The 22363-nt window shown below is 41.8% G+C and overlaps 1 protein-coding gene across 9 annotated transcripts in view; it reads left to right on the top strand.

The window, feature by feature from the left end:
* The window catches only part of SLIT2 (slit guidance ligand 2), a 374128-nt gene extending 372027 nt beyond the window's left edge, over nt 1-2101 (top strand). For all 9 annotated transcript variants that reach the window (XM_058722984.1, XM_058722986.1, XM_058722982.1 and 6 more), the window contains one exon: nt 329-2101. In XM_058722984.1, the coding sequence (XP_058578967.1) occupies nt 329-570 (242 nt within the window). In that variant the 3' untranslated portion in view covers nt 571-2101. The remainder of the gene's footprint in view (nt 1-328) is intronic.
* Nucleotides 2102-22363: the final 20262 nt, after the last annotated feature.

Here is a 22363-nt window from a genome sequence, read left to right as displayed (position 1 = left end):
GTAGTGTAAAAACAGAAGATGTGTATTTTTGCAATAAAGGAAAAGATTTAGGAATCCAATTTTCTTGTCGGTCCAATAGCATGGTATTTATAGTCCGCGTATATAGTATTTGCTTTGCGCACAATAAAGCCCCCCCCCCAAAAGAAGTATTTTGCAAAGACCAGCGGGCTGTGCCCGCAGCCCATCATATGGAATAGAAGGATGGTGACAGCAGTTACACTTGGCAGACAAAGGGAGGACCTCCTGAATTGAGCGGTGGGTTCACGGTCACTTGGCATGACTCACAGTGGCTGCCCTGGAAATGCTTGTGCTTCTTGTTCTTTTCTAGAACTCTCGTGTCGAGGGGAGCGAATAAGAGATTATTACCAAAAGCAGCAGGGCTATGCCGCGTGCCAGACAACCAAGAAGGTGTCCCGGCTGGAATGCAGGGGTGGATGTACGGGAGGGCAGTGCTGCGGACCCCTAAGGAGCAAGCGACGGAAATACTCTTTCGAATGCACTGACGGGTCTTCGTTTGTGGACGAGGTGGAAAAGGTGGTGAAGTGTGGCTGTACCAGGTGCGCCTCCTAAACGCGTCCCTGGCAGCGTTTGTCTTTGGGAAATGTCGTCTACTTCTTGACCATGTCGGACTAATTAATAATGCTTCATAGTGGAAATATTTGAAATATATTGTAAAATACAGAACAGACTTATTTTTATTATGAGAATAAAGACTTTTTTTTTCCTGCATTTGGGAACAAAAAAAAAAATGCTTGAACTAACGCTTCCCCGATGCTAGAGAAGTATGAAGAGAGAGATCCCTGGAGGCATCAGAAGGAGAGTGGGAATCGTTGCAACTCGAATTCATCTTTGCGACATGCTGAAGACAGAAGCACGGGCAAAGGGAGAGCCGAGCTGCCCTGTGCTGCCGTGAAATCGCCCAGAGCATAAAACCCCTGCGCCCTCGTGCTCCTCTTTGTGGTTTATGAGGACAGACCAAGCACGCGCGTGTGAATGTGAGGACGCAAGGCGGAGGAATGGGATTCTAGAGTTCATAGGACAAATGGTTGAGAAATACGATGTGCAAAATAGTGTCCTGAAGACAAGGGTTCTATTCCCGAGAGAGATGGGAGTGCTAAAATAAGTTTTATGTTCTTTGTAAACGTCAGCATGTTAGCAGAAGAAGCACACAAAAGTGTTTATCTACCGTTTTCCAGTATTAATTTTTTGTAATATAAATGATAAAGGAGATGATAAAGAACCAATAGATTATTGATAAATAAATTAGTAATAATATGAATTTTTGTTTCTATGAGTTCTAAACAGCCCTATACAGTATTCAGTTTCCATGAGAAATATTTATTGTATCAAACAAAGTACATTGTACTTAACATTTTAGGCCATTCTTTTACTGTTTCTCAATGCTTTAATATATATTAATTTATAATTGTCCTGATATTTTTGTATATTTTTCAAACTTAAAAGTCAGGATTTTTTGGGTTTTTTTGGCAATAGTACTAACATAGGGTGTTATCTTGGGATAAATATGTGTTGATCTGTTTGTTTACCTTGACATCTGACCACTGGTGTCACTACCTACTGGCCTCATTCAGGACACCTGCAGAGAGTGTGTAAAGTCGATGCGTGAGATGGTCATTGTACAGAAAGAAGTGGCCCGCCCCTCTGCAACATGTCCCCACAAAACAGAAATGGTATATAGCAGTCAACACTAGAAGAGTAGGTATTTTACAAATTAATATTTCCTTGACATTTTTTGTCCTTTTATTGCGGGTGGGTGGGGAGAGAAAAAAAGGCTGTAATGTCAAGAACTGTGATTTTTTTTCCCAAACAATAAAGCTCCTTTATTACCTTAATGTTCCCATGTTAACATGTTTGCTGCTAAATTACAATGTAGAATTGATAATGATTTATAGTGGACTGTGCTCTTCCCTTATTAAAATCCCAGGGTACCCTGTGAAGATGCAGATGTTTCTTTTCAAAAAACTTTTTTTACACAAAAAATTAGATGTACATGTATAATTCATTGTGCTTTGTCTTTCTCCAGACTAATATCAGTTATACTACTGATGGTTGTAAATTAAACAGATATTTACTTCACTAACAGCTTGGTGATTTTCTTAGAAATTGTAAAATATTTAGAGTCCACTCCTTAAGAATTTCTTAATCAAAATGATACAAAGAAAACTTATATCATGTTGTTGACAGGAATTGGTTTAAGATTAGCATATTGTCATATCGGGGGACTTTGGAATGGCCACATGAAAGGAATGGATAGAAGAATACATTCTTTGCTCTGACAAAAGTGCATATTCAACTAATTCCTTCCAAAAAAAAATATAAGGCGAAGTCTAACTAAACCACAACTGGTATTTCATTTTCGTTCTCCTTTCCTCTCAATTAGAACCAGGCGGAAAACAATGAACGACAGAGTGCCTTTCTCCACAGGCACTGGAAGCAAGGGTTAGTGATATCGAGGTACAGCATCCAGAACAGGGAAACCATATGGGCTGCATGGAATATTATTACTTCACCACCATGCTAACATTTCTTCATTTTCCTTGAAGAAAATCATGCACATGCACACACTTGCATACACGTGCACACACACAAATGTCCAATCACTTATTCGTGGTTAAAATGTCTATATTTTAATTGTATAAATGTTATATAGTCTTTGTAAAACATTTATTTATTCCCACTGATTGTTTCATTTTTTTTTTTCTTCAAGGACTGGGAATCATGCATTCACTAAAGAAGCATCTACAAAGATAATAGGATTCAGATTTCTGTTTATAGGTATGTGTTATCTTAATAGCCACTATTTCTGAGGGCTTGTTTTTTTTTTTTTTTAATGTTTTTACTTATTTTTGAGACAGAGAGAGACAGAGCAAGAGCAGGGGATGGGCAGAGAGAGACGGAGACACAGAATCCGAAGCAGGCTCCAGGCTCTGAGCTGTCAGCACAGAGCCCGACGCGGGGCTCGAACTCACGGACTGCGAGATCATGACCTGAGCCGAAGTCGGTCGCCCAACTGACTGAGCCACCCAGGCACCCCTCTGAGGGCTTGTTGTATGCCAGGCACTATACAAAGGGCTTTATATGAAATATGTCATTTTCGGGACTCCCATTTTTAGAAACCTTGGAAACTTATTTCCTGGCACAATTGTTCTCCCTACTCATCACGTTGATTTAAGGAGTCTGGATTAGAGGGGTGCCTAGGTGGTTCACCCCACTCTTGATTTAAGCATCCCACTCTTGATTTCAGCTCAGGTCATGATCTCATGGTTCAGTTTGTGAGTTTGAGCCCCGCATCCGGCTCTGACAGAGCCCATTTGGGATTTCTCTCCCCTCTGTCTCTGCCCCTCCCCTGCTCATGCTCTATTTGTATCTCAAAACAGATATAAAAATTATTAAGTAATCCAGATTAGATATGTTTGGGTTTTTGTTTTTGTTTTCTAAGGAAGAAAAGTGAAGTCTTAGTAGCTTTCAGATTATATTCTTTCTCCTCCCTGCCTATAAAGGCACAAAATAGAATTATGCATGCCAGGGATTTGGGCTGAGCTAGCAGGTTTCTTGGGGGATCGTTTGCCTTGCAATGAGACTGCATTCTGCACAGGAGCCCTTGTTTGAGAAAAATTAATAGCCAAATAATTACAGCAAATGAAACAAATTAAGGGCACTTACTCATGTTATAAAAGGCTTTTCACTTAAAAAGCCTTGACCCTAGGATTCCTTTAAATAAGAAACTATTGCAGAGCATTTCCAACAGACTTCAGTAAGTTAAAACAAACAAACAAAAAGCATTTTGCACATTCGGAGTCAAAGCTATCACCCAGAACAATGTACATTTCTAATATGAAAAGATAGTGATTAGACATCCCTACTGTGTTTACTTTAAATTCTCACATGAGGGGAGACTGGGTGGCTCAGTCGGTTAAGCGTCCAACTTCAGCTCAGGTCATGATCTCACAGTTTGTGAGTCCGAGCCCCACGTCGGGCTCTGTGCTGACAGCTCAAAGCCTGGAGCCTGCTTCGGATTCTGTGTCTCCCTCTCTCTCTGCCCCTCCCCCGCTCATGCTCTGTCTCTCTCTGTCTCAAAAATAAATAAAAACATTAAAAAAAATTAAATTCTCACATGAGTTGGGGCACCTAGGTGGCTCTATCGGTTAAGCGACCGATAGATCGCTCATGATCTCGCCATTCATGAGTTCAAGCCCCGCATCGGGCTCTGTGCTGACAACTCAGAGCCTGGTGCCTGCTTCAGATTCTGTGACTCCCCCTCTCTCTGCCCCTTCCCTGCTCGTCCTCCCTGTCTCTCTTTCTCTCTCAAAAAGAAACAAACATTTAAATAAATAAATAAATTGTCACATGAGTTGAAGCACCATCAGGAAAAGCCAGGGGATGTGACATGTGTTCAAGTTCAGATGTGTTCCTTGAATAACAACCATCTCAGTCTTTGCAATTTGTGCTCACCCTACCTTTCCTGAAATTATTTTGAAGCAATGATAGACTAACCTCGGTGTTAGAATTGCTCTGACCATTCTGGTTTTGGGATGGCTTGCTTTGTCAGCAGCAGCTCTTTCCAAAGAAATGATTGAAAGATTGTTGAAGTTGATTCAGGACTTAGATCTGGAGCATTATGGAGCTGTCTACCCCCTAGAGTGATGGTTACTTCAAAACTCATGTTTGTAAAAAGATATAAGCTATAAAAAGTATATGAAGCTTTATATAAAGCTTTTTATAAAATAAGTAAAACTAAATGAAATGCATAAGTTATTTTCATTCTTAATCCTCTCTATGTACTCAAAAGTCATTTAACAATGCATTTTTATTTTTTATCTCCTGTCATGTGCAAGAAAGTATGCTAACCTTTTGATACATAGTTCAGGCGAACTAGACGTCACTTCTAACACTTGAGAGCATACACTGTATGCACTTGGAGTTGAGGTTAAAGTGAGTAACAAATATCATACAAGTGACCAAACTACATACAATTTCAGATTGTGATAAGTGCCCTCAGGAAACTTATGAGATACTAGAAAAAAGCATAGCAGAGGAATCCAGTCAAATATGTAGTGGGAGGTCAGGGAATGACTGTGCAGAAGTGACATGTAAGACAAGTTGTGAAGGATAAAGTGGAATCCAGGGTGAAGAACTGTGGGAATATGTGATGGGGTCAGGGGTGGGGGTCCATGCAGAAAGAGCCACCGGGTATAGGCCTGAGGAGGGAAGGAACTCTTCATGTGGTCAAGGAGGCAAAAGAAGTTCCTATGGCCAGAGCAAGGCATAGATTTCTCTTCCACATGTAATACAGCACTGGCCATTTTCTGCCTTTATTAACTTACTTTAAATAGTTCTATATTTTTTCTTTTGGCTTCTGTCTGCGGTGATCTTTCAAACTATCAACAGAAATGGATTTCCATTTAAAAATAGCAAGTAGTTAGTTGTGTTTAATGCCGTTCCTCAACTTCCAAATGAAATACCTCTGATGACACAGAAAATATGAATACTTAAAATAGCACTGAAAATTAAGAATAATATTTCTGGAATCTCCGAGGAATTTTCATGAACTCAAAAGCTGATGAGGCTAGACTGAAAGAAACAACTGCTGGCCAACCCGTGCTTTGAGACTCATGCACATTCCTTTGTCTGTACACCAAGGGCAGAGACTCAGGAAATGAGTCAACTGGAAAACCATCAAAAAATAACTGTGCATTTAGGTGCCACTTTGTGAGAATGACAGAGGGCTGTGCCTCCAACCAAGGAGGTAAAATCTCACTTCATCTGCTAGGATGCTCCAGTTCTCATCAAAGAAACCAAAACAGTGTGTGAAATACTAGAGAAGACTGATTGCATTGTATTGAATATTGAGAGATGTAGTCTTTATAAATAAGTTATTGTAGATGTGGATTGAGCCTGCAGGAGCCGTGGTAGCAATGCATGCTTAGAATGATATGGAAAGAGGGAAGTGGGGCACCTGAGGGGCTCAGTTGGTTAAACATCTGACTTGATTTTGGCTCAGGTCATGACCATATGGTTCATGAGATCGAGCCCCACTTTGTGCTCTGTGCTGACAGCTTGGAGCCTGCTTGGGATTCTTTCTCTCCCTCCCTCTGCCTCTCCCCCATTCACACACACACACACACACACACACACCACATACACATGTACACACACACACACACACACGCACTCTCAAAAAAAAGTGAGAGGGGCGCCTGGGTGGCTCAGTCGGTTAAGCGTCCGACTTCAGCTCAGGTCACGATCTCGCGGTCAGTGAGTTTGAGCCCGAGTCGGGCTCTGGGCTGACGGCTCAGAGCCTGGAGCCTGCTTCAGAGTCTGTACCCCGCCCCCCCCCCCCCCGTCTCTGCCCCTCCCCCACTCATGCTCTGTCTCTCTCAAAAATAAATGTTAAAAATTTTTTTTAAGCAAATGAATAAAAAAAACCAAAACATAGATCTGTGACTTATCTACATGGAAATGGTAGTTGAAGCCAAGACAATAGGCAAGTGAATTTGGACACAATACAATGAACTTGACCACCGGAATAAGATGCAACTTTAGATAATGCTAACATCTCTAGAATGCAGTGGCCCCAGAGTGGTGATGAAAAAAGAGCAGTTGTAATAACAGAGTGATGAAGTAAGAGCTGGATAACCAGGAGTTAGGAGTGGAATTTACGAGCTACTAGAATGCCCTCTCACAAAGTCTGATAGCAAAACAAGAAGAGAGTGAGGATGACAACTGGGAGACTCAGTGAGATTCTGAGGTTTGCATTTAATGGGTCAATAAGTATTGGCTCATCCCCTGTAGCCACGGCTTAAGAAGGTGTGGAGCATACACTCGAGGCATATCCTGGAGGGAACACTGAGGCCCAGGCTGGAAAAACAAAGTGGGTCATCAATTATGTGAGCTTGTTAAACAACGGTAGGTAAAAAGTGGGGCCCAGTGACAACAGGATTGAGGAAACATGATGCCCAAGAAAAATAAACCACAAATCACCCAGAGTGAAGGGGGTAATATAGTATATGCAACAATTATTTTCCAAATGAATTTCTCTGCCTCCCTCCACTACCTCCCACAACGGGGAAATAGAGGACACTTACAAGTGCTGAGTCCACAGGTACGAGATTCAGCAGAGTGGAAGCATTGCCATCCTGCATTTGGAACTAGGTTTGTCTTTGTGTCGGTGTGTGGGTGGCTGAATTTGGATTCTAGCGAAAATCAGACATAAAGCAAACACAAAACCAAAGAGTGGGAGAAACAGCCTCAGAGACAGTCATCGGAAAAAACTTGCCATCATTAATCTTCCCTCCCTTCTTGAAGTGGCTAGAATTATTTTCAGCTTGTTCACATAGACTGTGGCAGAGAGATTAAGTGACTTGCCCAAGGTCACACAATCCAGATCTGACTCCAACCATAATGTGATATTGATTTCACTGGAATTGATAGGCAAAGTCTGTGAACGGCTTCATGAGGTAATGCTGGAGGAATGAGTATTTCTCAAGGGGAGTTATTTTGGTTTTTGAAAAATGCCCGTAAATAGCACTTGCTTTCCCAATAACACTATAAAATCTTCATTATATCTCTTCTTGGGTAAAAGAAAATAAATAATACTTTTAACTGCAATTTTCTTCCAGGAACTGAGACTGGTGACATTGAATGAGTTTTGTGTGGCTGCTTAAGTATTTCTGGTCATCCTTCTAGTCAGCTGTGCCTCCATAGAGTGGTCTGACCGGGAGCAATTGAAATCTGTTGCTAAGATAGTCACAAGGACAGGATCGAACATGCCCTAGTCCAGCTTTGTCAGTTGCAAAGTCACAGCCTTGGACTCATTCCAGGTCTCAAAGCATTCTTTGTGAGGAAGGGGGAAAAAAAAAAAACAAGACTTGGAAGAAAACTAGAGAGGAACTTCTCTTTGAATGAGCACACCTGATAACATCTCTGTCCACCATCTCAGAGGCCCGCATTATCCCAGGAAGGAGAAAGATGTACATCGGTGAATTGCCTAATCTTGCAGTTACCTGATCCTACTTGGTTTCTGCTCACAATATTACCATTCAATTACCTTGACCACCAGTTCTAACTTTCAATTACATCTCCACATTGATTTTTTCATTCCTATTATTCTTATGTTCGCTACAATTCTTCTCTTCTGATGCCTGTCAGCTCCTTTTTGGAGCTGTGAAATGAGCAGGAACACATTTCTGAATGTCACACACATACTGTGATTAGGAAATAGATCTCTTATCATCTGGCAAAAAAAAAAAAAAAAAAAAAAATCATGGTGGTCCTCTAGCTCCAAAAATGATGAAGCAGAGATCCTTGTATCTCTGTCTCCTCTTTTAACCTTATTTTCATTTTTTTCACCCTTTCTTCTAAATGCTTCTGTATTTTAGAATATGAACACAGGATTGTCCCAACAGGAAAGATAGTCTGAGAACCGAGTTGGGAGTGTAGCAATAGACATTACAGCTGCAAGCGAAATGTGGGACACTCACAAACCAAGCACATGCCACAGGCAAGAGGACCGGTCACTTCAGTTCCATCAGACCTGACACTGTTCCTCTGAGCCCTGATGCACACACGTGCACACACGTGTGCACACACACACGTGCACATGCACACGCACACACACCACGTGATTTCCTAGAACAAAACTTCACCTATAAACTCACTGATTCCAAGGTCAGAATAAATTAAGGAGAACCCCGTGATATCTCATCATGTGAGCCTTTAGCCTCAGCTAAAGTCCCTACATTTGCAGATAGTTTGGAGGGTCCAACTCACAGACTGGATGACATGTCAGCTCCTAAACTGAGGAAAACAAACAGGACTCCAGAAGTCTCATCTGCCCTCATATAGGAACACAGGTAAAAATTACATGACTCAAGGAATTGGCTGAGATCCAATATGAAGGAAGACTCACTTCAGCTTTGTATGCTCCCATTTTCTTTACTTGAATCCTTTATTTTAAAGACTTTCAGACTATTTTTTTATTTTTTTAATGATTATTCATTTTTGAGAGACAGAGCATGAGTGGGGGAGGGGCAGAGAGGGGGAGACACAGAATCTGAAGCAGGTTCCAGGCTCCGAGCTCTCAGCACAGAGCCCGACACAGGGCTCAGACTCACAAACTGCAAGATCGTGACCTGAGCCAAAGTCGGACGCTTAAATGACTGAGCCACCCAGGCGCCCCAATCCTTTTCTTTTTAGAAGTAGAATCTTCATACACAACAGAACAATTTCAGTAATGACTGTCATGACACAATATGGAACCCAACCAGCGGGTCTGTGATAGGAACAATGCCACAACTAGAAAGAAATCCTTGACCTAAGAGCATCAGGAGTTCCTTTTCTAAGCTCCTTTTCCTCACCTCAGCTTGAATCTTGTTCTCTCACATTACAATTAAGGGGACGTATGGATCCAACCCCATCTTCAGGATATACCAGTGGACACTATGACATATCTCTGCTGGAAATACTTCAGGCCCAAAGGGCTTATCCTGCCAGCTACTGGGTTTTGTGTCAGTGGACAGCCCTCAGTTCTCAGCTCCCTTTGGATTAGGCTAGCATAAGAGAAACATCTTCTCCCGGGCCACACATTCTCTCCAGGGCGGTCTAGATGCAATGACTGGATAACACGGGCATTGAAATGCCTGATCCCCTCACCCCAGTTTGGAACCTGTGTCAAGGACCACCCTAGCTGCAGAGCTCCCCAGGGGATCAGTCAAAACCTTCTTGAAGACTGCATCACAATGCAACTTCTCCCCTCGTCTAAGCCTGCTTCCTTCCCTTCCTTTCCATGGGTGGTGATGCGAAGAGCACTCTTCATAAACATTATGCATGCAGTGAGTGCATCGTGAGCTTCCCAGGGAGCACGGCCTGTGCCACTCGGCCACTCCAGTCTCCACCAGGCACTCAGGAGACTGCAGTGCAACAGAGACGGCCCTTTGAGGGGCAGAAAGTGGCAAACTTCCACCTCGGGGAAATCAGGGAGGAAGTAGGTGGCATTTCTAAAATGAGATTTGATGGCAAAGTGGCAGCCTGTTTGAATGAGCCTGTCATTACCACCTGAGCCCCCATGTGGTTAGTTCACTAGAAACTGACAGAAGATCCCTTCACAGCTGTCCTTTACCTTGGCCACAGGACTCACACATCCCTCCATACGGGATGCAGGCTTCTATCTTACAAACGCAGGATGTTGGTACTTTCTCTTTTACAGTCTTCCTCCAAGGTCCTGCGGTGTCCTCATTCAGCCTCTCAAATAGAAAAAGAAATGATTACCACCTCCTCACTGGAGAGTAGAACTTCGTCTCCCCAAAGGTCCTGACCTTGGCAACCCAAAGGCATCCTGTGACTCAGGCTGTTTCATTCTTCCAAGAGCAAGAAAGAAATTATCTGGTGTCTCAGCTCAGGCCGCAGTAGCAAAAGACCATAGATAGACTGGGTGGCTTACAGAAGAGAAACTTATTTCTCACAGTTATGGAGCCCAGAAAGTCCAAGGTCAAGATGCCAGCCAATTCAGTTTCTGGTGAAACGCTTACTGGCTTGTAGATGACCATCTTCTCTCTGTATCCCCCCATGGTCTTTCTTCAGGGCAGATATCACTCTTTTCGTCTTCCCAAAATGCCTCTAACCATCACGATGGCCCCACCCTTATGACCCAATCTAGTACTAATTACTCTTCAAAGGCCCTACCTCCAAATACTATCACATCAAGGGGTGTGGATTCAACATATAAAGAACATAAATGTTGGGCCCTCAGCCAGTTCTAGTCAAGACTTCAGATGACAGCAGCCCACAGGACTAACAATCTAGCCCTTTCCCAAATTCTGTACAAAAGAAAACTTTGAAAGATGAAAATGATCATTGACTCTTTAAGCTACTAAGTTCTGGGGTGATTTGTTATACAACTGTTAACTAAAACACTATCCCTTCATGTAAGCATCTGATTGGCCAGAGCAATAAGCATCCAGTATCGTCCTGGTCTCTTGCTCTACTTGTGGCCAATACAAATGATTGTAGGCTGCACCAGGCCAGAGAGGATTTTATTCCTGTCTCAGCCTTGATGAGAGATGTTTACATGGAATGCTTGTCTTCCCCCAAAGTTATATTGAAGCCCTAACTCCCAACATAGGATAGGTGGCGTCCACCCTTGTAGAATTTACATTACAGTGGAGAAGCCAGCAAATGAAGTAAACCAAAAAAATATCTATATAATTCAAAATTGTAATAAGTTCTGTGAGGGATACTGGAATAGAAAGTAATAATAGGGAGGAGTCTCTTTTATGTAAGGGGATTAGAAAAGGTTTCAGTGGGGCGCCTGGGTGGCTCAGTGGGTTAAGCGTCCAACTCTTGACTTCAGCTCAGGTCATGATCTTACACTTTGTGAGTTTGAGCCTTGCATTGGGCTCCATGATGACAGTGCAGAGCATACTTGGAATTCTCTCTCTGTCCCTCCCCCACTCGCATGTGCTCCCTCTGTCTCTCTTTCTCTCTCTCTCAAAATAAATAAACTGAAAGAAAGAAAGAAAGAAAGAAAGAAAGAAAGAAAGAAGAAAGAAAAATGGGCACTCCGGTGGCCCAGTCAGTTAAGCAACTGACCTTGGCTCAGGTCATGATCTTGGGGTTCATGGGTTCGAGCCCCATGTCGGGCTCTGTGCTGACAGCTTGGAGCCTAGACCCTGCTTTGGATTCTCTGTCTCCCCTCTCTCTGCCCCTCCCTCACTCTCTCTCTCTCTCAAAAATATAAATGAACACGAAAGAAAGAAAGAAAGAAAGAAAGAAAGAAAGAAAGAAAGAAAGAAAGAAAGAAAGAAAGAAAGAAAAGTGTTCAGTGTGGCAGCAATGTTTGAACTGAAACCCTGACAGAGGACAATGAGCTACCCCAAGAAGGAAGAGCCTTCCAGGAAGAAGGAGAATCAGGACAGCCCTGTGGTGAGAAAAGTGTGTCTGAGGAAAAGAAAACAGCATGTGATGCTAAGGTATAGGTAGGGGACTAGTGCCAACAACTGAGATAGCCAAGGGGAGCCAGAGCTGGCTGGCTTGTTCATGTTCAGTTTTGTAAGAGGCAAAATTTGAAATTGTATTCAAAGTCATATATGAAGAGTCATTGAATACTTTTAAAAAGAGAAATTGGATATTAAGTGAAAGTATAATCACATATAATCACGTATAATCATGGAGGACTTATACTTCCTTCCTTTCAATAATCTTGCCCTTCTTTTCCCTGCACCCAGTGAAGGAAGCCATGTCTCCTCCCCTTAGAACTAGTAGCATATGATGAAGACTAGTATCATGTGATGATGTGACTTCATCATGTGATATTTACTGCCCTTCCAGAATGAAATGGAGACAGTACCAGAACAAAGCTTACCTTTCATTCTGGGAAGAAAAGGGAGCCAAACCCAGGTCTTAGTAGAGTGTTTCCTTTTCCTCTAGAGAAACCCCATGAGTACCACTAACTGTAAGGCACCCAAAAGGTGAAGTTTATTTGTCAAAACGTAGTGATGGATTTCCTCCTCCTTTCTTCTCCTAACGCAGACCTTACCTGCTCCTGGAGTCAACACCAGCATAATTTGTTCTAAAAAGGTTAATGTGCTAGAAGGGAGTCTATAATTTTTTTTTCTGCAAATAGCAAGATAGTAAATATGTTTAACCTTGTGACCAAAAGGTCTCTTTTACAGCCAGACAGCTCTGCATTGTTAATATGTAAATTATAGCCACAGGCAATATGTAAATGATTGAGAGGCTATATTCCAATAAAACTTCGTCTATGGACACTGAAATTCATATTTCATATAATTTTCCTTTTCATGTGTCATGAAATATTCTTTCAAATTTTTTTCAAACATTTAACACTATCAAAACTGTTTTTAGCTTACAGGCCACATAAGAAAATAGACAGCAGGTAAAATTGGGCCCACAGACCATAGTTTGGTGACCCCTATGCCTAATAATTGGGATATAAAATAAATAAGCTGTTGTTCTCTGTCTTGGAAGAAATAATAGTCACATTGAACACATGACACACGATGAAATAAAATAATTGCCCCCCAAATTAGTAAGTAAATACCCTAACTGCAATATGGCCAAAGAGCTGTAGATGATTAGAGAGAATTCTTTTCAATTCAGTAACGTATTTTTGCCACTGGGTCATCTTCTCTGCTGTAGCCCTGGGAGAGCTTGGTGTCTGGTACAGAGATGATGCTCAATAAATATTAACTGAATAAGCAGAGATACTCATGAAAAAATATCTCAAGAAAGTTTACTGGGGATTAAATAAACATAAATGAATACCTGGACAGGGACACCTGGGTGGCTCAGTCTGCTAAATGTCTGACTTGATTTTGGCTCAGGTCATGATCTCATGGTTCGTGAGTTCAAACCCCACATCAGGCTCTGTGCTGAGTGTGGAGCCTGCTTGGGATTCTCTCTCTCTCTCTCTCTCTCTCTCTCTGTCTCCTTTTCTCTCTCTCCCTCCACCCCTCCACCACTCACTATCTCTCTCTCTCTCAAAATATATAAATAAACATTTAAAAAAAAATACTCCAGAGGGGCCTGAGTAGCTCAGTTGGTTAAGAGTCCAACTTCGGCTCAGGTCATGATCTCATGGTTTGTGGGTTTGAGCCCCCCGTCCATCTCTGTGCTGACAGCTCAGAGCCTGGAGCCTGCTTCAGATTCTGTGTCTCCCTCTCTCTCTCTGCTCATCCCCACTCGCACTCTGTTTCTCTCTCTCTCTCTCAAAAATAAAATAATGTATTAAAAAAAAGAAACAACTTTGGGACAATAGCCATCAAGTAATTCCTAGTTTGGTAAGGGAGATAGGTATTTAGGAAATAAAGAACAGCCTGTGTGATAAGTGTAGGGGAGGCAAAATTTAACCTTTACCCATCTTGGGTTTTCAGCTGGCGCTCTTGAATAAAAAGACAAATTAACAAGAGAAAAACAATTTATTAATAGGCAGAGCACACATCATGCAAGAGAAACCTCAAGGAAATGTAACTCAAAGGAGTAGCTTAGAGCTTATATGACATCTCCAACAGAGAACAATATATTTGTAGAGAAAAGACGGGACAATGCAAAGCGGTGTTAGGCTCCCAAGGGCAGCAGACTGTGGGAAGGTAAATAAATGGGAAGAAACTAATAGAGTAAGGTGTGCTCACAGCTTCCTCTCACACAGTCACTGGGCTGAGAGGAGCATCTCTAATAAAAGGAGAATGTGTATCTTGCCTATAGGCAGAAAAGGAGAGAGTAGAGAGAGCTTTGCCTGTGTGTGCTACATCCTAATTGCCTTCAGCTCAAAATAATGTTTATGTCAAAGAGGCATATTGTAAACTGATATATTCTGGTTCCCTTCATACGTATAAGCAAAATAATTAGCAGTAGCAGAAACTAGGGAGTGAGATAGTCAACTGGGTCAAAGAGAGCTAAAAGAGGTTTCTTAGAGGAGGTGGCGTTGAGTCTGGCATAGATAATGGAGAAAAGAGGATAGAAGTCCCCGTCCCATCTTGGCACTGAGATGAAGAGTTCTTGGGGTTGGGGTTGGGGCTGGAGCTGGGGTTGGGGCCAGGGTCGGGTTTGGCAGGACAGAGGCCCATTGCAAGGCAACTGCAAATGTTGCCACCTGGGGATGCCAAATGCAGGATAGACGGGCAAGCCCCAGGCTGTGCTTCTAGGGCTAATTGGTGGCCACATTTCCTAAGAAAAACTGATTAATTAGAGGACGTTTGTCTCTCTATTGACCTCATCCCATCCCAATCTGTTAATATTATGCCTGATCACTGCTTGCCAGGTTGGGGCCTAGAAATGCAGTCTGAAGGAGTTGATGAACATATTCAGTGCCTTTATGAAAGGGTGGGGGAATGACATATTGAAGATGGACCTTAATTCAGTTACGTTTCCAGCAATATGTCAGAAAATATATCTTTTAAATCCCTTTTGTCACAAAATATCTGGTATAATAGAAAAATACACAATTATCCTTTTATTTATTTATTAATGTTTATTTTGGAGAGACAGAGAGAGACAGAGCATGAACAGGCAAGGGGCAGAGAAAGAGGGAGACACAGAATCTGAAGCAGGCTCCAGGCTCTGAGCTGTCAGCACAGAGCCCAACGCAGGGCTTGAACTCACAAACCACGAGATCATGACCTGAGTCGAAGTCGGATGCTTAACTGTCTGAGCCACCCAGGAGCCCCTACAATTATCCTTTTTAAATTCATAGCTGAATATGTAAGAAAGTAGAGAAACCAGGAAGCTGGGAGAAGCTATAACCACAGGCCTGCTTTCATTAGGGCTGAGTTTTAAACTTGCATTCTCTCACAATAAATTAATTTAAAGTGGTCTTGTCAGATTTCAGGAGACTTGGCAGAAACAAGCACAAATACTCTCCATAGATTGAATCCCTGAAATCCGAACATTAGCTGAAAATCAAAATTATAGCCTATAAAACACTAAACAAAGCAAGCCACTATCAGTAGGATTAAAAGGAACAAGAATCCATTAAATCCATGTTAGCATTTATATATTTGAATTGTCATATACAAATATGGGAAAAGTATATGTAAAATATTAAATAAATAGAAAGAAATTAAAATATTCACCAAGAATAAGACCACGTAAGTTTTAGAAAGAACTAAAGAAACACACACAAAAAACCCTGCTGAAATAAAGCAACAATATGAGTTAAACAACATAATAGATACAACTTAGAAGAAAATTAATGAACCTAAATACATTTGAAGAAATTACCAATATAAAGAGACAAAGACAGAAATATGAGGGAGTGTTTTGATAAACAGATGATAGTATGAGAAAGTCAGCATGTGTATTCATGTCTGGTATATCTATTTAAGTATTTAGTAAAAATAAAAAGATAGAAGGAATTGAAAGAGCAAATAGTAAGAGATAATGGTCAAGAATTTTCCAGAATGGATCAAAAATATGATTCCTTTGAAACATGGCAAATCCCAAACAAGATAAGTAAGTAGAAATTAACTTTGTAATTATAATCAAATTGTAAAACACCAGATCCTAAACACAGCCAGATGGAGGAAAAAAGATTACCTACAAGTTATGCAATTATTCACAATTTTACTGAAGGCATTCTTCTCAATGGCAGTAATGGAACTTAGGAGACAGCGGCAATGAATTTTCTATAGGGTGGACCGTTCAATTCAATGTGATTAAAATAGAGGTAGAGTGTTGACCCAATGGAAAATTGGGGGTAATTATAGTACCCGCCTCATAGGATTGCTATAAGGCTTTAAAGAGTTAGATATGAAAAAGCACTTAGCACAGAGAAGTGATTTTATGTTTATAATTACTATAAGTAATTAAATGTTTACTATTATTAGTTATGATTATGTATTATAGTTAAAAAGTCATAGAAGTTGGAGATGAACAGATCCGGCTTCAAATGGAATCCCTGTCTCCCATTAGCTGAATGATTTCATGTTTGTCATTTAGGCTCTCTGATCCTCAATTACTTATCCAAAAAATGATACTCACAGCCTCTCTCACAGTATTGATGTGGTGACTAACTACCATAGTGTAAATGAAGCTCTCTGCACAGTGTCAACCTTAAAACACTCAATAACCATCGCATTTCCTACCCACACTTCCTCCTTTTCAGCTGTCATCTTGAAATGCTATTAATTTCTCTGAATTTAAGTTTCTCCATCTAACAAAAATTAATAATAACATCTACTTCATAAGAATCATTAATTAATTGGTTCAGTTTAGCCATTCAACACTCATTTGTTGGGCATGTACTTTGTACCAAACACTGTGCTGAGTTCTGGAGATCCAAAGACGATTAGGTGAGTTGATAGCCAGGGTCCTGGGGGTAGGATGAAATTAAATAAGTCATGTAAAGTAACTAGTTCCATGCTCATCACACAGGAAACTCACATTCCAGGCTGAACCATCAGTCCTTCCTTTGCCTTGTCCTGTGTGTCAGACATTGTACCCACTATCAGTAGATGAAATGGTGAGCGAGACACAGGTCTCACGCTCAGGACTTGGGAAAGTTTCGCCATGTGGTTAAGAAGGCAGGTCTGGATAGAGCAAGCCAAGTTCAAGTTCTGGTTCCCCAGAATTTGCTAACTGTGTGCCTGTGTTAGATTCAATGCCCAAAACACAGAAGTCGAGACAGATATTTAAATGCAAGTAGTTTATTTTGGAGGTAATCCCATGAAGCATATGAGGGAAGAGGGAAGTCGGAGAAAGATTAAAGAAAGTTAATCAAGGACGTTTTATGAGGAGGTTACTGCTATGGACAGTTCAGAGTCACACTGTGGTCACTCTGACTCTGTGGATCACATCTCAGAATGGTGCCATGGATGGACAGAGAATATTGGGTAATTTACCCACTACCTCTTGCTTCTCACTGACTGAGGCTTGCTCTGGAACAGTAGGAGCTGGCCGCCCCTGATCCCGTGGCTAGAAGTCTGTCTCAGAGACTTCAGGAAAGTGGGACAGGAACTTCCAGGTAGGGTTAGGTGTGTGGATGGGTTGCTGACAGAATCCTCTGTGGTGATTTAATCTCACAAAGACTGTTTCTCCACTTCATAAAACTGAATGAATAATGTTCAACCTGTATTCCTTCTATTTTCTCTAATACTTGTAGCACCTAGTGCCTACTGAAATCTCTTCTCTTCTTCACCCATAGAAAAGCCTTGTGCCCAGCTACACTTGGTGTTTTCAGGCTCTTTGATGTTAAGAGCATCCTTGTGACTAAGTTCTGACCAATGGAATGTAGTGTGAGGGATGTGAGCCTGTTTCAGACCTGGGAATTAAGGTATTGAGCATATCTTTTCTGCACTCTTCCATTCCCATGTAAGCAGGAGAAACACAAATGTGGCAGAGATCCAGCTCTAAGCAGACGAGAGTGATGCCCTGAGAACCCCAGGTGGAAGGAAGTGAGTCTCTGAAAGGTCAGATAGAGCACAGCCGATCCAGCCCATCTGGACCCCTTCACTCAGGATTATTTCAGGAGAGAAAAATAAGCTTCTGAGTTTTTTAAGGCGGGATATTCTGGGGTCCTAGCTGACAGCACCTCCCTTATCCTCACCAGTGCGCTCTTTCATGAGGTCGTTTAGTAAACGATCCATGTACATATGGTGCTTAGAACCATGCCTGGTACCTGGCAAAGTTCCAGTAAATAATTAATTGCTATTATTATTACTGTTTGCTAAGACATGATCTTCCAGCATGATCTGAACAACTTGAATTCAGTGAGGGAGGAATGGGAGCCCAAAGAAAATTCGAGGTGTTGCTATGAGAACTACAGGAACTACATTCTGTAAAGACCAAATCACCAATGTCTGTCACATATAATAATACTGACAATGCTTACCATTATTGAGGGCCTACTATGTGCCAGGTCCTTCACAAGGAGCTTCACCTATGTTATTCACTCTTATAGCACTCTTATGGGGTAAGTATTCATATCCAAATTTTCCTGTTGAGAAACAAACGCCGTGGAAATAATGGAGCATTAATCTTGAAGGCCATTATCATCTGGGAAAAAGAAAGAAAGGAAACCCTACCTCAATCAAGATTCTCATTAAACTTTTAGATATTTGGAAATGTAGCTGACTTTTAAAAGGATACAAAAAATGACAAATGGGCAGGGAGTTTCTGAGCCATCTGAGGATATGTTAGGTAACATGCAACATTTTAATTCCATTTTGTCTGGTTCCTCCACAGCTCACTCTTAGGGGATTCTAACCATTAATCACCCAAAGACTTCATGTCTACACTCGGGCTGCCTTTTCTGGGAAAGTGATATGTCTTGAATTTTAAAGTCTCAGTAATGGTCCCCAAATGAGGCCAGAGTACTGATTTTCATCATTACCCACACAATCAATGAATCTAGTCCTACAGGACAGTAGCATTTTTCTCTCCTGGGTTATGACTCTGTATAAATATGCATGCAAACATAATAGGACTTTATATGGAGAAAGTTTTGCAGAATCACTGCGCGGATTCTGTATTTTCATTAAGCAGATATCCTGGGAACATGAAGGCAGTTCTCAACTCTGTGGAGTAAATTCTCTGATAGTCAGAACTCAGGAAGTATTTTCCCAGAAAAAAAAAAAAAAAAATTCCCACCACAAGGATAAATCCCCAGCTAAGCCTCCCCTCTCCAGGGCAGCCATCACGCATTCCCACCCCTACTCCCCTTCCTCTAATCCTCTCCTCCCTGGCCTTGGACCAGCCCAGGACAAATGGGGCAGCTGCCAAAGGAAGCGATCGCTCCAGGTTGCAGATTTCTCAGCTTCCAAGAGGAAGGAGAAAAAGAGAAAAGTCACAATCCCCGTTGGAGAAAAACAAGGGAGGCCAGGGGCCATGAGGACCTCATGGCAGTAGCCGTGACAAGGATTTCTTCCTTGACCACACTTTAGTCAGGCTCCTTCGAGTCCTCTTAACTAGGTCTTGTCCCGTGCCTGCAAACCCCAGCCTTAGCAAAGAATCCTGCCAAGCCAGTTTATCAAAAACACCCCCCATCTTTGGTAGCCAATTAAGTTGCTCATCTCGCACTCTTGAAATTCGTCTTACCACCCACCCCCCACCTGTAACACCTAACAAAATTCCTCTTAGTAACCTTCCATCCCACCCCTCATCCTGCCCATTCGCTATAAATCCCCACTTGTTCCTGTGGTATTCAGAGGTGAGTTCAATCTCTCTCCTATGGCAATAGTCGAATAAAGTCTTCCCTGACATTTTTAACAAGTGTCCAGGAAATTTTTTTCTCTTTTCTTTTCTTTCTTTCTTTCTTTCTTTCTTTCTTTCTTTCTTTCTTTCTTTTTCTTTTTTTTTAAATGTTTATTTATTTTTGAGGGAGAGACAGAGACAGATCACAAAGTGGGGGAAGGAACAAAGAGAGAGGGAGACACAGAATCTGAAGCCGGCTCCAGGCTCTGAGCCTTCAGCATGGAGTCCGATGCAGGGCTTGAATTCAGGAACAGTGAGATCATGACCTGAACTGAAGTCAGACACTTAACTGACTGAGCCACGCAGGTACCCCTCTTCCTTCCTTCCTTCCTTCCTTCCTTCCTTCCTTCCTTCCTTCCTTTCTTTCTTTCTTTCCTTTTTCCTTTCTTTCTTTCTTTCTTTCTTTTCTTCTTTTCTTCCTTCCTTTCTATTTTATTACTTGTTAATAATAATTTCTAATACTTCTTGGCAAATAGGATTGGAAAATCTCTATTTTGTATGACTATAGTGGGCTGTGGATTTTGTGTAAACTATCTAGATATGTATCCTGGATGGAGACTCCCATAGCCAGGTTTTTCAACAACTTGAAGGGATAAGCTGAGTTTTCCTGTTCTCTCTTATTGACCTTCTGTTACCCTCAGGCAAGTTGTCTAACCCAGACAGGTGTTATGTCTTTGTTAAATCAACACCTGTTAAGTCCAGCACAAGGTGACAAATGTTGAGTGGCATTCAACAATGAGCCACAAGAGACATCCCCATAGAGAAGTACACAGCGTGCTTCAGGGAGTCACAGAAGAAGACCCTGGGAGGAGGGGAAGACTTGTCCACAAGGGTTGTTGCGGGAAGTCATGTGAGGAGCTTACTTCGCTTGTGACTCTGTAGGCTGCTGAATAGGGCATTAGTTCGCATGAGGGGCTAGTGTAAGTTTAAGGCCCCTGCAATCAGCTTGGCCAAACAAAATGGGTGCCAAGGCAGCAACCCCATGGAGTAACTGATTAAACCCTCAAGCACCAGCCTGGATTTCCTTATCCTTCGAGTTAGGTAAGAAGAGCTGCTCTCACCAAGTCAGAGAGATTGTCCTGAAGCCCAGGGAGGAAACCAGGTGAGGATGCTTTGTGAAAGGTCAAGGTATAAAAAAGAAGTTGTGGTATTTCCTAAGGAAGAAGCAAGTATTCAGGTGATACTGAGACATTTGGGGAACTGCTGACCACATATTAAGTGAAAAATGCAGGCAACAAAATGGCATAAGCAGTGTTATACTAACTTTGAACTAAGCCATGTGAAGATAAAGGTAGGAAAGAAAAGCAGTAAAATGTCAAACGTGATGCCTTGGCTAAGGAGCCTGTTTCACATCAGCACCCATCTTCTATATTTTGTTCACCGAACATTTACACCTTTAGAATGAAAAATAAAGACGAATAGTAGGTGGATCGGAGTCTATGGTTGGAAACTGTTTGAGGGGCTTCCGATACTAGGGCTTAAAAGAGGAGGTTGCACTTCAGAACCTTCCTTCCTTATCTCCCACCGCCCACGGCACTTCCTGCCGCCCCCCCCCCTTCCTCCTTGCCTCCAGCTCCCTCTTGCTGGTCCCCAAAGAGAAAGCAAATGTTTCTTTGTCTGGAGCAAAACTGCTTCCCTCACACTCATGCCCTTCCTCTGGCTCATCTTCTAAATCAGTTTGTTTCCCTTCCAAAATACAATGCCCTTCCACACGTGAATCCTGTTGAATACACTTTTCTCCAGCCCATTAGACGAGGATATTAATCCCTGCTTGCCCTACCTCGTTGCTATTTTTTTTTTTTTTTTGCATGTGAGTATTGAAAGGGCTATAGCATATGAAAGTACTTTATAAACTGCAAAACACTATGGAAGTACAAATTAGCTATTCCTCATATTTCTTGGTTACTTTCATTGTAATACTTATACTGCATTAGTTGAATTAGAACTGAAAGTTTACTTGTCTTTCTCCTGTTCCAGACCACAAATTCTGAGCACAGCATTCTCCATGATGTGCTCAACGCCCGGCATGGGGTAGGTGTTCAAAATATTTGTCAAAGGTAAGAATCAACATATTTGATGAAAAATGGGAATTTAACCTGAGGATCATTTCCTTGGTGAGAAATGGGACTGTGGAGCAGGTCAGAAGCCACCCAGCAGGGTTCAAATCCCAGCTCTACTCATGCTGTACCTGTGACCTTGGGCAAATTACTCAAGCTCTCCACATCTGTGTTCTCATTGGTAAACTAAAAATAGGGATATCAGCTACCATCCACGTCATTGTGAGATTATTAATTAAGACACCTGAAATGCTTAGAACAGTTCCTGAAACCCAAGTAAGTCTTCATGAAACGGTTGTTTCTATTTTATGGTTAGGTTAAAGATTCTAATACTTTCCCAGATCAGCAACAGAGAGACTCAGACATGTCCCTGCCATCTCCCTCCCCTTCCTTGCCTAGAAGGTTTCCTCCAAAATCAGAATCAGTACTAATATGTAACATCCCAGCAGCTGCAACCACTTTCTGCTTTCCATCGCTCTTATCACGTACAATGTCATCTCCTTAACCAGAGGATCCGTGTAGCGGTGGTAGGTTGTACACGTGCTTCCTGTTTATATTGCCAAAAACATTTAGTTAGCTCA

Source organism: Neofelis nebulosa, chromosome 3, assembly GCF_028018385.1.
Source record: "Neofelis nebulosa isolate mNeoNeb1 chromosome 3, mNeoNeb1.pri, whole genome shotgun sequence".
NCBI classification, from domain to species: domain Eukaryota; kingdom Metazoa; phylum Chordata; class Mammalia; order Carnivora; family Felidae; genus Neofelis; species Neofelis nebulosa.
Note: the sequence above shows the minus strand (reverse complement) of the source record. Positions and strands in the feature narration are given on the sequence as shown.